The 14,657-nt window shown below is 36.0% G+C and overlaps 1 protein-coding gene across 1 annotated transcript; it reads left to right on the top strand.

Moving 5' to 3' along the window:
• The first annotated feature begins 7,096 nt into the window (after nt 1–7,096).
• LOC142524080 (uncharacterized) lies at nt 7,097–7,718 on the top strand. Its single transcript, XM_075627811.1, has 2 exons — nt 7,097–7,390; nt 7,473–7,718. The coding sequence occupies exons 1-2, from the start codon at nt 7,193–7,195 to the stop codon at nt 7,632–7,634; spliced, it is 360 nt and encodes a 119-aa protein (XP_075483926.1). The 5' UTR covers nt 7,097–7,192; the 3' UTR covers nt 7,635–7,718.
• The last annotated feature ends 6,939 nt before the right edge of the window (nt 7,719–14,657 follow it).

Raw genomic sequence — 14,657 nt, forward strand, 5'->3', positions numbered from 1 at the left:
TTCCTCTTAAGACAACTGTTCTTTTAGCATCAGAATACGAAGTCTATCTCTGAGCTTCCTTTCTGGGATAGAAAGTTAAATGCATATCATTCTTGGAATTGATGTGTAATCGTTGACTTCAAGGAGTTTTGAATGCATTCAACCGGTCAGAGAATGTCTTTTAGCAATAAGTGATTCTCTTAAATGAACCGGTTCACTTTTGCCGTAATCTGAAGAATCAGCGGTTGAACATCAGCGGTTGAGAAACCTGTAGGTTATTTGTCGGTTGAGCTTATTAGGATTCCAGCCGCGGTTGATTTTGATTTGTCATACACCAAAATTCTTGAAACGCTAGTTTCATTTCTTAACACAAGAGTTCAACCCCGCACTAAAACCATTGAGTGGCCATGAAATTTTGGAAAGAGTTGAAATAATCAATTGTCGCTGGGGAAAAAGTATTGGGATGCTTAAGTCAAACAAGGATGATGTAAAATCTTGCTGGAAAAAGAAATCAATATTCTTTGAACTTGAGTATTGGGAACATCTACATGTTCGACATGTTCTTGATGTGATGCACATTGAAAAAAATGTATGTGAAAGTCTCATTGGTACGTTACTTGACATTCCTTGAAAAACAAAGGATGGAGAAGCCACGAGATTAGACCTTGTGGAAATGAATGTACGGATGGATCTAGCAGTATTTTCTAGCAGCCTTTTATACACTTAGTAAGGATGAGAAAAGAAATATTTTGAATACTTTGGCTGGAATACAAGTCCCTGCATGTTACTCATCTAATGTTAGGAACCTTGTATTGATGAAGGAATTGAGACTTGTTGGCCTTAAGTCACACGATTACCACACTTTAATACAACAATTGCTTCCAGTGTCCTTCCGTGGTGTCTTGCCCAAACATGTCAGAGACACTATCACTCGATCATGTTTCTTCTTCAATGTGTTTTGTAATAAAGTGATAGATGCGTCAAAGTTGGATGAAATGCAAAGAGAGATTGTGACAATATTGCGTTTACTTGAAAAGTATCTTTCACCTTCATTTTTTGACATAATGATTCATCTGACTATTAATCTTGTGCGGAGGTGAAATTGTGTGGACCGGTTTGGTATAGGTACATGTACACGTTTGAAAGATACAAGAAGATTTTGAAAGGTTATGTTCGAAATCGCAATCGACCTGAAGGTTGTATAGCTGAATGTTATATTGCTGAAGAGTCTATTGAATTTTGCTCAGATTATCTATAAAGTGTGCACACAATTGGGATCCCATCAAGTCATCTACAAATAGAACTTACGAAGCCTTTATCTGGTGCAGTAGTGCACTCCGCTTGTCACGATGAGTTGTAGCAAGCACATCATTACGTATTGGCAAATGATGTTGAGATTGATCTTTATATCAAGTAATTTCTCCAAATTAATAATACTTTCATGCGGTTTGCTTATATCCTATTTGTTTATTTTATTTTTAATAATAATTTCATTAGGGAACACATGGAGTATTTGATCGCAAGATTTCCTTATAGGGCTAAGTCGAAGAAGTGGTTACAAGATTAGCATAACCGCACGTTTATTATTTGGTTGCGTGCTCGTGTAAGTTCCTTATGTATTACGTATTTGCATACATTCTTCGGTTATATTTACGCAAGACAAATAATTTATCACATACAAAAATATAGGTTGCACATGTAGTTGACCATTCAACACATCAAGTATCAGAAAGATTGAAGTGGATAGCGCGAGGACCTAGCAAGCAAGTCTTAAAGTACTCTGGTTATTTGATTGATGGAGTTACTTACGCTACAAAAGAGCGTGATGATGTACGAGTTGTTCAGAACTCTGGAGTTAGCTTAGTCGCAAAGACAATGCAACTTGCTAGTGCAAAGGATATAAATCCTATTGTGACAGATATGATTTTTTATGGTGTTATAGAGGAAATATGGTTACTTGATTACCACAAATTTCAAATTCAAATGTTTAAATGTAAGTGGATGGAAAATAATGGTGGTATTACCATAGATGATCTTGGATTCACGTTGGTAAACCTCAATAGAATTGGATTCAAATTTGACTCTTTCATCTTGGCTAGTCAAGCAAAGCAAATATTTTACATTGAAGATCCTTTATGGAGTGTTGTACTTGCAACACCAAGTAGGGAGTATTTTGAATACATAAAGGGTGACGAGTGTGAAGACACTATTATCCGGTATCAATGTTTTAGTAGAGGGTTGCCATCAATGGATGTTAACGGAGCAGATGATAATGAACCACCATGCGTTCGTGAAGACTGTGATGGGACTTGGGTTAACAATATTTAACTAATGATTTGTAAGCATGCTTTTGACTATTGATTTGTTACATTGCTTTTGACTAATGATTTGTTATCTTGTCTTCGTTTTTATCGTGTTGTTGTGTGTTCTCAATTTGTTGTTTGGTCATCAATTAATTGTTTAATTACAAACATCTATTCAGTATATTATATGTTGTACTTGTTCCTTTAGTGTTGCAATATAAAAGTTGCATAGATTCTTTGTTGTGGAACAGTGGTGCAATTTGTTTTCGAAGTTCTCAATGCTGTAGTTTCCATAGTAGCATATTATTTTTCAAAAGTATACATGTAAATTCTGCCTATAAATTATGATGCATATATCAATTGTTAACTCCAATTTTTTTTTTTCAACAAATTTGTGGACTTGATGGCATCCAATACCAACCTTAAAATAGGTTCTCCTGGTGATGACATGGTTGGAAACAGTAAGAGATTAAGACAACATGCAAGTATTGGGAAATGTAAAGAAAAAATTACGTCTGCTGGCACAGGAGAGAGCTTGGATTGCAACACAAATTTGGAATCAACAGATACCGAAGCCACAAGAAATTCTAGAGGTCGAACACATATGGATAAGCTTGCTAGACAAAGGGTTCAAGGAATTAGAAAGGATGTTACATTCAATAAACTAGGACAACCAATAGGAGAAGCTGTTGTTGAAATGCAAAGTTATATTGCGTACTTTCTCGAGAAAAGATTAGGATTAGTTACAAAAATTGGAAGGGGGTTCCAAGTGATGTTAAAGTAAGTTGTCATGTTTTTGCAGCTATAATATTTAGATTATATGGTATATTTAATGTTATTAGTTTATCTTTTGAACTTATTTCCCTTTTTTTATTTACAGTTGACGTACAATGTTGACACAACATGGAAGAAGTGCTGTTTGAAATCAGCATATATGTGAAGGCCCTCGAACTACTTGCTTGGAAATTTGCGGAAAATTAAAAATTTTCTTTTTAAAAGAACTTAAATGGCCTCATTCATAAAATCACTGGTGAATCAAGTTCAATATTTCAAAATATTGCAGCGGAAGAAAATCAAAGTTTTGCCAACAACAACGATTTAAAAATATCCAACAACTGATAAAAATTGTTTGCGAAGAAAATAACAACTGCTGCTCTGAGGTCCTCGGGTGCCACTACTGCCGACCCAAGCTGGCTCACTGGTCCCCGCCCTCGGCCCTGGCCTCATCAGTACCTACAACAATCAAGTCTAGTGAGCCTAAAGACTCAGCATGCATAAATCGCAGGTAACGAGTAAAAATCTGAATTTAAAATATGCATGTGATAAAATATGCATGTGATAAAATATCCTGTCCTGAGGCATACTGAAAATAATCTGTACTGAGCAATTATAATACGTGCATAACTGAACTGGAAATCACTGTAAAAATATTTGCTCCTTGGAGCCTGTACTGAAATATCTGATAAAATTTTCTGTTGAGATTATGTTTTACGCCTGTGGCCACTGCACTAAGCTGAACTGATCGGTAACTGGCTACCGGGGAGGCTGAAACTGAACTGAGCTGGCCGGTCACTGGCGACCGGGTGGTACCATACTGAACTGATCGGTCACTGGCGACCGTATAAAATAACACTCCCACATAGTGAATGAACCACAAGCCATATCGCATAAATCTCAAAAATAATCATTTTCTATTTAATGCACGTAAAATAATTAACTGGCATAATGAAAATTCCTGTAATTTTACCAACTGGATTGGATTGGATCGTTCCCAGGCTCGCTGCAACCTAACTGTGCCATGAAAAATATGCAATAGCTTAAACATGACCAACTATGCAATTTACGTTCAAAAGATGCGACTATGACGCCTAATGACTTCGCATTTAATCATGACTCCGAGCCAACCTGAACCGACACTGAACCGACGTATAGTCATGATTAAAATACGCTGAAAAATCATAAAATAATGTTCCTAAAATGATAGGGTCGAAATCTAGGTGGAATGGAGGCCAAAACACGAAACGCTCTTTCGAGAGTCAATTTGGCACATTGCACCGTAAATTCTCGTACGACCTCAAAAATGATCCAAATGACAAACGGTCAAAAACATGACCTTCCTAACTCAATGAGGCACTGTCCAGTCCAAGGCCATGGGCTAAAAGCCAACCAAGAACTCGAACGAGCCTCTGAACCGACACAGCAACTTGCTGTAATTTCCAGCAGCTGCGACCTAGCTTGCATCGCGTCGTTTGCGAGACTTTTGGCCATTGGGGCTTGAACCACCGACCAAAGCCTCTCCACAACGTCCCAAGGAATGATTTGAACCATGGCTAAGGGCCCTAGGCCAGCCACAATTCACCTCATTCCAGCAACCACCCGAAAGTTCTCACCGAGGGCCCTCATGCGTGCGTGTGTAGTGTTTATGCTTTGATCGATGTCTTGCGTCGTTCCAGTGGCCATTTGATTGACCATGGCACGATCTAGACATCTAGGAGCATGATATGAACCGTGGCTAAGGGCCATAGGCCAACCAAGATCCACACCAAGCCACAAAAGAACGAACCATATGCTGAAAAATGGAAGGGCCGAATGGGGAAAGGGGCTGTTCTTGTTGATTATTTAAAAACTGATGAGCCATAGACCAAGCCACCAAAAGGGCAACTTAGTCACGTCTTAGACATGCTAGGGAAGTGATCCAACCATGGCTATAGGCCCTTGGGGCAGCCAAGATCAGATCCTTCCTCCATGACAAGAAACTGAATTTTTCGAACAACATTTCTGCACCTATGGGGACTTGCTGTCATTCTGAATTTCCAGCAAGCATGGGTCTAGTTTGAATGGACCAACATGGTCCTAATGCATCCTACTACATGTATACAAGCCGCCTTGGGAGCCTGGAATCGAACCAATCACCTGAAACCACAAAACTCAGAAAAACGTGAAGCTTGTCATGAAAGGGCCGAAATTCTGCATGTGTGTTCCAAAAATATTTTGACATGTATCTCGGTTTTTGCTTGCTAAAACATGATCATGTACTGAAAAATAAATGATAATATGACTTGATTGAGGTTTGAAAGAAATCTAGACATGCCTGGTTTCGTTTCGAAAGAAAACGAAAAGAAGAGACGAGACGGCGCGGAGGAGACGGAGTGGCTTGCTTCTCTACCTTTCTTGGCTCTCGATTTTTCTCCCTTTCTCCCTAGCTGCTATCCACGTTTTTTCTACTGAAAAGGGGTCTTATTTTCGGTGGAGGTGGAGGGGGGAGTGATGGTTATGAAGGTGAGGAGAAGGGTGCACAAAAATAGGATCATATCAAGACCAAGTCCACTCCCCTTTTGAATTTGAATTTTGAATTGATATCAAATGAGTTGGTGGATGCTTCTAGGAGGTGGTGGCCGAAATTTAGCTTGATTCTAGACTAGGATATGTCCATTTATTTAATTAAATTGTGCTCCCAAAAATCCTAGAATTATCCTACTAATTACATGCAAAGAATTGGTCAAAGTTGGTGAGTTGGAAAATGAATCTTCTAGCACTAAGGGTGGCCGAAAAATGCATGATAAAATAAAGGGGAAATGTTGGTTATCTAGTCAACTAATAATCCTTGAAAGCCTTACTAATCCTTTAAATAATTTAGTGAGCTAACCCCTTAATTTAATAACTTAAATGAGTTCATTTCTTAATCACCTCAAATAATTAAATTAAATCTTCAAACCTTCCTTTCTAACTTAAATGAACTTAGTTACTAGCTAAATTAACTTCTGGAAATATTTCTCAAATCTTAAATTCTATCTCAAAACTCCAACTCCGGTCCGGCCTCACTGAAAATACTGAAATGCTAAAAATCAATCTACTGAACTGAAATAATGAAATAATTAACTTCAAACAAATGCATTTAAAATAATCATGCAATGAAGTCAATTAAATTTAAAAATCTAGAATTATGCATGGCTTATACGTCTACTGATTTACGGGTTCTACAAAATAACAAATGGCGTCAATACAAAACTCATCTCACTCAAACATTCATTTTTAGCAAGCTTGACAAGCCAGAAGAGTTGAACGAGCCACCTACTAGCTATGGAATTAACAAAGATGATTGGAGTTCTTTTGCCATGTCAGACGACTTCATTGTAATATTCTTAATTTATTCTTTCAAAATTAGTCTACCATAATTCATTATTTATATTGAAATTTGATTGTGGACTTTCTGAAATAACTAGAGACTAAGTGATCAACAGAAAGAGAGAAGAAAACAGAATATATACCCTCATAGGCTTGCACGTAAAGGATATGCACGCTTTGCCGAAGAAATAGTAAGTCAACCAATTGAGAATTTTTGGTGTCCTCGCTTTTCTATACTGATTGGTTAGATTACGGATTTACTATTTTCTGTAGTTAATTTTATTTTTTGATGTTTTTAAATCTCTTTATTTTATTTGGGATTTTTGTAGTTTGATATTCTCTGGACTTTGATAAGTTACTAATTTTTTGTTGGAGGCTGCTGAACTACGTGATGATGATGAGATCAATAGAGCTATTATTTGGAAGAAAGGACGACTCAACAAATAAGGGAGCTTTGAAGGCGATGATTTGACGAAAACAGTGGATAAGATTGTAAGCAAAATGAAATAAGTCAACAAATAATTTTATTGCAACTGTACTCATTCAATAAAAAAAATATTTTAAATATTACATGATGCTTATATACAAGAAAAACTGAAGGGTAAGCTGAAAATTGAAGGGCCAAAAGATGGTATATTTACAAAAGCACTTGAGACTGAAGAACATGCTGGGCGTGTGAAGGTATTTGAGGTCATATCACTCCAACGATCTACTTCAATGTTGGTAGAAACTGGAAGGGTTCTGATGTTGTGAAAGATGTAATCACTGAGCACAAAAATGAGTTGATGGAAGCAAAGAAGAAAATTTCAGAACAAGATGCACGTATCAAAAAACTTGAAGCAATTGTGTATAAAAGTGATGCATGTGACATGTCGATCGATGAAAAAGGCAGTTGCTCATTGAAGTTAAATCAAATGAATGAAAGCGACATGAAACAAGATGATGTGGAGCTGCAAATTATTAGCAAATTTGATGTTTTACAGGTATGACAGTAGCTGTAGGTAAAGTAATAACAACGTAACATAGAGTAAGTAAAATTTATCAAAATGTCTATTTTTATTTTAGGATAAACAAGTTGCATTGACTTTGGAAGGTAGCAGAAATATTGTTGCATATGGTACAGTTGTCTATGTCAAAGGAGAAGATAAATTGATCCATGGTGTTCCGTTACCCCATAATTGCATACGGGTCTCCATTGATGAAGCAGTGGACAAATCAACACCTTAGCCAGTTCCAATTCCTAGTGAATGTGAAACTATTGGTGATGCTGTATGAACACTTGTGGCTTGGCCAGAACACTTGACAGTGAATTCCAATGAGGTACATGTGATATTCGATGGAAAATTAAATTGACTAAAAAGTTTCTTATTCATTCTATCTAACATGTTTACATTTGCAATTACCAAAAGGACGAAAGGAAGACAATTGAACAGTCAATGAAAAAACATCATTTGTCAGCAAGTGTCCCAAGATCATTACATATGTTATATTGTTATAGTAAGCATGCTCTTGATGAAGGAATATACATATCAATGATTTTAGATCCTGATGTATTTGGCGATGATTACAAACTTATTCTGCACCTTGACGACATCATTCCTTTGTATAATTTGGACCCAATTTCGGCCAGTTTTGTAGTTGGCTACATATGGTAAGTGATTTGATTTGAGTTATATCAGCAAATTATTTTCAAAAAATTCTGTTCTACTACCATTATAATGAACCCGTAATCTGATTTGTTGTAACAGAAAATTATGGGCCACCATTCTATCTTGTTTACATTATTGTTTTGTATGCTACTTATGTTTTAAATGTCACATCTTTACAAAAAGCTATTGAAAGATAAAAAGATAGAGAGATTCAGATTTGTCAATTCACATAGCATTCCTATGTGTCAAAAAATACACAGGACAAAACAGGTAAGCTTGAAAGGTTGAACCACAATGCAAGTGTTTTAGCAGATACGATCAATGATGCATCATTGTCATTGAACCTTACAAGGAAGTTATTTATTTGTTGGATTCCCTGTATCATCGCATTCGCGATGAGAACTGGAAATATGTAGTGGAAATGTGAGTTAATATTCTTTTTTTAATAAGAATTTAATTTAGTGAATAAAAAACTCATGTAATAGTTATTGTTAATGTATGGAGCGGAGCGCCTTGAGATTGTTTAATTCAAACAAGGGAAGGAAAGGCAGGAAAAATTCTTGTGGGAAGTGGTAAATGTATGTGTAATTATGTTAAATAGTAACTTTAATGCTTATATTTTTAATTAACCATTTGTTTCCAATTACCATAGGCTCCCTGACAACCAGATGCAAAACAATGTGGTTATTATGTGATGAGATTTATGACACAAATTATTGAATGAATTGCAACTATCAAGAAAGATTCACTACGATCAATAGTAAAATTATATTGCTTCTTTTAAATTTACATTTTTGATTTCAACATTTTGAAAATTAAGTAATGATTGTTTTTTTAGAAACATAATTTGTATGTGTGTTCACAGTTCACAAAATCGGATTACTCCTGGAAGAAATCGATGAGGTGCGTTCTGAGTTGGCAGAATGTATACATGATCATATTTATGAGTTGGTATGAAACCCTTCCCTCCATAATTCTATGTTTATCTTTTCATTTCACAATTGTTTGATATCAGTGATGAACATTTGCAAAGTTTGAAAAGTATAAATCCTCCATTTCCAGGGAATTGCTGTTGTTGCGCTGTTGAGAAATTTCAGATATTTTTGTTGGTAAGTACTAAATAACTACATCTTCAGTCATTTGGCGAGGACATACCCCATGTATTTGTACATATGGTGTGATAATTGATTGATAGATTTTATTTGGAATGATCGAGCTTGGCCGGTTATGCATGCGATTTGTTTTATGTTTGAATCGATAGACTTCATTTTCGAGTATAGAGTTGTTATGTTGTTTTGATTTTTTTGAGATGTCCTATTTACGGGGAAGTTATGCCGAAATTTCTAAAAAAACTAAAACAAAATATTTATATCATTATGAAATCCTTCTTTATGTTCCTGAATCAAAAACCTAACCAAATATGTTTGATATATCCTTTTTGATAATGATTTGATGCTTTCCCCTTGGGGAACTGTATGGTGAAATTTTAGTTTCCACATGTACTTAATAGATGTAAATAAGAATTAGCAAAGTGTTATGCAACCATTTTTCAAATCCCAGTTTCCATTACACTATGATATTTCTTCTTCAATGGAATTTTACTTCTTTCACTAAAAGATGCTCACTTCTTCAATTGAACAATCATCATGCCCTAAAATCTTTACTGTGTGAAAAGCGTTTTGAAGCATGGTGATAGAATCGGTTTGGGGGAAAATTGATGAGCTACAGTAGCTCGGTTCTTGAAGTATTAAACACCGACGAATTAAATCGAGTTTGGTTTTCAAACCAAGCGGAAGACACTCGAAATAATCTTTCGTAGAAACCGATTAAATAATTTGTAAAACATTTAAAATATATGCAAGTTGAATGAGTAAAAAATAATTTGGTTAAAGCATTTTATCAAACACTTGGTATGCAATAAATTTCTATTTGAAGAGCACATAAAATACTTCAACAATGCATCCTTAAAACAATGGAAATGATAAGTAAATGCAATAAAAAATAGACACGAATTTGTTTATGGATGTTTGGAGACTTCAAATACCCCTACGTCACCCTTTCTTCCCCTTGGGAAGAATTCACTAGAAGACTTTGATATATACAACTTTTTGTACAAACCCATTGAGCTAGGACTTACGCTACTGCCTAACTGAACTCCTAACACTCAAGATTGTAGGCAACACCTCACAATCAACATATTGTTTAATGTCTCATATGCAAAGACTACAAACACAATGTTTTACGTATTTGTGTAAAGACTCACTCAAATAATTTTTGGAGTTCAAAACTCTTGTATATGTGTGAGTGATTGTGTGCGAGTAATTTTTCATTTACAGTGTACATCTCAAATATATGCTCACACAAGGGCTTGTGCTCTCAACTAGCTGATTTCTTCATGCTAACTGCCCATGCTTTCAAAAGCTCTTGATTGATCTTCTAGATGTTGTATTTATAAGCCTCAACAATGATATATACGTTAGACACAAGAATATGACCGTTTGGAATGTTTTTGTACTGTTTCTGAGATTGCAAAGGTCAAATTCGTCTTGCTGGATTTTTTCCCGACTGGTCAACTCAATTGGTCGTTCAGTTCAACTGGTCAGCAGCTGGTTCAGTTCAATTGGTCAGCTGCTGGTTCGGTTCAGTTCAGCTGGTTCAGTTGGTATGGTTCAGTTCAACTGGTTCGGTTCAGTTTCAGCTGTTCTGGTTCAGTTCAACTGGTTCAGTTTCAATTGGTCAGCAGTTGGTTCAGTTCAGCTGGTTGGTCAGGTGGTCAGCAGCTGGTTCAGTTGGTTCAGTTTCAGCCGGTGTGCTGAAATCAGCCTAACTGATTTCAGTTTGTGCAGAACCAGTAGTTTCATCGTCATTTATCAGCATCTTACGCTTCGATTCTGAAACGTCTGCTTAATCGTTTTTTTAAAACGTGCTAATTTTTTTTCAACCTCACATAGCATTCGGCCGAACCGTAAAATATTTTTGACATCATTTTAAAATAAAACACCCAACTAACATTTGAAAACCAAAGGAAAATAGTTTGAATCATAAAATCGTCAAACGTTTTACCAAATCTAAAAACGTTATTTGAAAAGTATAGCTCATACTATAACCTCTCAAAAACCACTCATAAATAAATAAAAGTCATAAAATATCTTTAACATAATTTAAAATCATAAATCATAAACTAGCGCGGAAAACTAGCGCCGGTCCTCGGGTTATGTGCACCTTTAGTCTAGTCAGATCAACCATCAAGACCTCCATTAACATTATTATCATAATCACCTGCATCAATCACACCTAGTGAGTCTAAAGACTCAACACACCATAATCATGATAACAAGTAATACGTATAAAATCACATGCAACAGTGAAAAATACTTGTACTTAAAATATCGTTTTCATGAAGATGCATAAACTTTAAGCATAACATTTTCGTAAACATTTTCATGATGCATAAACTTTATAAACATTTTCATGATCATTTTTCATAAACATTTTCATATCATCCTCAACATATTCATATTCAAATTATCATCAACATATACTTATTCCTTTTTCCTTTCGTTGAATTCAGATCGTTAATTGTGACTTTCGAGTTCATCTACGTCTACGTCTACGTGTTGGGCGATGGATCCATCTACATGTAACCACAGTACTGAGCGGCGGGGACACCAGCAACACTCTCACCTATCAACTGGGTCCTGGCCTTACGTATTATCATGTCCAAAATAATTATTTAAGCCTACATGAATTTTCTCATATTTTTATTTAGTCTAAATCGAGGACTTTTAAATTAATCTTTAAATGTGACGCATTAATGCGTTTTAATCCCGAATTAAACCAAAATTTAATATAAAATTCCCAAATTAAAAATTTAGACTTTTAATAATTATTTAAGCTTAAATACAATTTTTCATAATTTTATAAACCATAAAACTAGGCGTTTCAATTAATTCGTTAATTAGCGTTTTGTGCGGCGATTAAATCCCGGAAAATTCCAAAACTCGTTATTTTGATCCCCAAATTTTAAACATAGTATTTTTATGATTTATTCTACCCTTACAAGTCATGATCCACCCCCGTGGACCCATGCATTCATTTTTAGCCTTTTAATTTTCGAAATAGACACCTTATCGAACACACCGAGCCATTTCCCAATTTACTCGAGCCACGCCCAAGCCACCTTGAGCCAAAACCTAGCCAACCATCTAGGGACCTTCCTGACAAAGCCCAGCCCGTAAAACCATCCATGTCCCGCTCAAAAACTTGCTGGAACTCGACCCATGTTTCTGCATGTGTGTGTGTGTGCTTCCTTGCATGTCTAGGACTACTAACCCAACTAGGACTCTCCCAGCCGAGCCACCACCGAGCCCACCTGTCCCTAACCATCCCTAGACCACTCCCAAACCATACCCAAGCCTAGCCTTGCCCATGACCACGAGCAGTGAACCCCCTGAACAAAACAACAGCTTCCTCGCCTATCTTGCTGCCACAACTCACGTTTCCACGTTTTTGCTGCTAGGGCCCCAACCACCGAGCCCACCCTTGAACCATCCCCTCAAGCACTCTCCTAGGACCCTAAGGACCTAACCTAGCCCAGCCCAAAGCCCCAGGCCGAGCCCCTTGTTCCCTGCACCAGCTACCCATCTGCGCAACTTCCATTGCAACTCACGGGTTGGAGTCCTAGCTTGCTAGGAATCCTTCGAATCCCTGGTGTTTGAGTCCTAGCATGGCTAGGATTCTCTCACTGACTCATACATGACCCTAGCCCGGGCCTGGCCCCAGCCGAACCCAAGCCAAGCAACCAATCCCTCAAAACCGTGCCCCTCAAACACCCTGTCGCCCTATGGTTTCCAGCTTTTTTCCACTCATGTTGCAGCATTTTGTGTGTGTTCTTAGGACTCTAAAACTTGTGTGAATCGTGCCCCTTAACATCCTAAGACATGGTAGCCCCTTTAACAACATAATAATCATGTTATTGGATGAAAAATCATGAGTTCAAAACATGGATATGCATAATTGAGAAAATATTATGATGTGTTGCTTGTTTTTCATGCAAAACGATTTTAAATAATTACTATGGTTCGAATGATGAGAAAAAGAAGAATAGGCATGCCTTTGCGTATTTAACGCACGAAAAAAAAACCGTTGACGATCTCGAAGAACGGGGCAAGACCTTTGGCTTGAATTCCTCCTTGAGCTAACACGATTTTTCTTCTTCAAATTGTGGTGTTGTGTGCCATGTATTTGGAGGATATTGGGGTGCCAAATTCTGAAAAGTGGCGTGTAAGTGTGATGGTGTGGGGAGGGTTTACATAATATATAGTTTAATTATCTCCTTAATTGATCTTAGGCCCAATGAGCACCTAAATTAGGCTCATAATCTTAATTAGGATTTAATTAAAATATTAAAATAGTTTTAGTGAAAATAAGTTTTTGAATTTATTAGCCGGGTTGCCAAAAAGTTCGTATTTTTGTTGAAAAACCAACCCTGATAAAATTTACGTCCCGGCGTATAAAATCACCTCAAAACCCCTTATTTTCAAAAATATGAAAAAACATCACCCATATTTTAAATAATTAAAAACAATTATTTAATAAAAACATTTTCTATTTTTCAGACATCGGTCTCCGTTCCTCGATCGATCTTTAAAAATACATTTTAATGCAACCATGTAGAAAAATATATTTTAAAAATGCAAATATGCACCGCATAATTAATTTATGTAATTGAAACATTTAATTAAAATGCACAAAGAATTTAATAATTGCATGCATGTGGTTCGCGTGGACCTTTAAATTTTCGGGGCATTACAATCTTCCCCCCTTAAATTGAATTTCGTCCTCGAAATTCGCTTATCCTCTATAATCAAAAGTTTATACTTAGTTCTACTATCTCAAAAGATCACGCTTCCGCTGCGCTACTCTGATAAAACTTAAACTCTAGAATGTCCTTACTTCTCCTTCAGCCCAATTAAATTTTCCTTCTAAATCATTATTTTCAAATCGCAACTTAAAAAGACCCAAATGACTTAGTGCTATTATTATTATAACCTCGAATTTCAATTTTTCTTACGATTCCCAATTAAAATATGGATGACCATATTTATCATATATTACTTTCCTTATTTTATACCCAAAATATTCATCAACTTATCATATTTCAACCTTAAAATCCCAAACGCATCCGCTAACGCTTAGATTTTTCAAGCCTAAAATTGTTTCATCCTTAAAAACCATTGGTTAACATTCCTTATAACATTAAAACCAAGATATCCCAAGGTTCCAAATATTCTTAAAAGTTTAAATCATCGAAAATTCTAATCATTTAAATCATTTAGTTCACAATTATTGCTAAACTAGTCCCCAAATTCCTCAACAATTGCAAAATTAATTCTTAGTTTCCTCAAAAATTATCCAATTGATCCTTAATTTCGAAAATCATACGATTAACCCATAAGTTTTTGGCATTCTTATTCCCTTCTATAGGTTTCCCATAACATAAATTTCGAAAATTTAAACTTATTTACCCCAAAATCAATTCTCATAACCAGTCTTACCTTTCATCAAAACTTAACATCTCAATTTATACATTTCTATACTT

The sequence above is a fragment of the Primulina tabacum genome, chromosome 14 (genome assembly GCF_025594145.1).
Source record: "Primulina tabacum isolate GXHZ01 chromosome 14, ASM2559414v2, whole genome shotgun sequence".
Taxonomy (NCBI): Eukaryota; Viridiplantae; Streptophyta; class Magnoliopsida; order Lamiales; family Gesneriaceae; genus Primulina; species Primulina tabacum.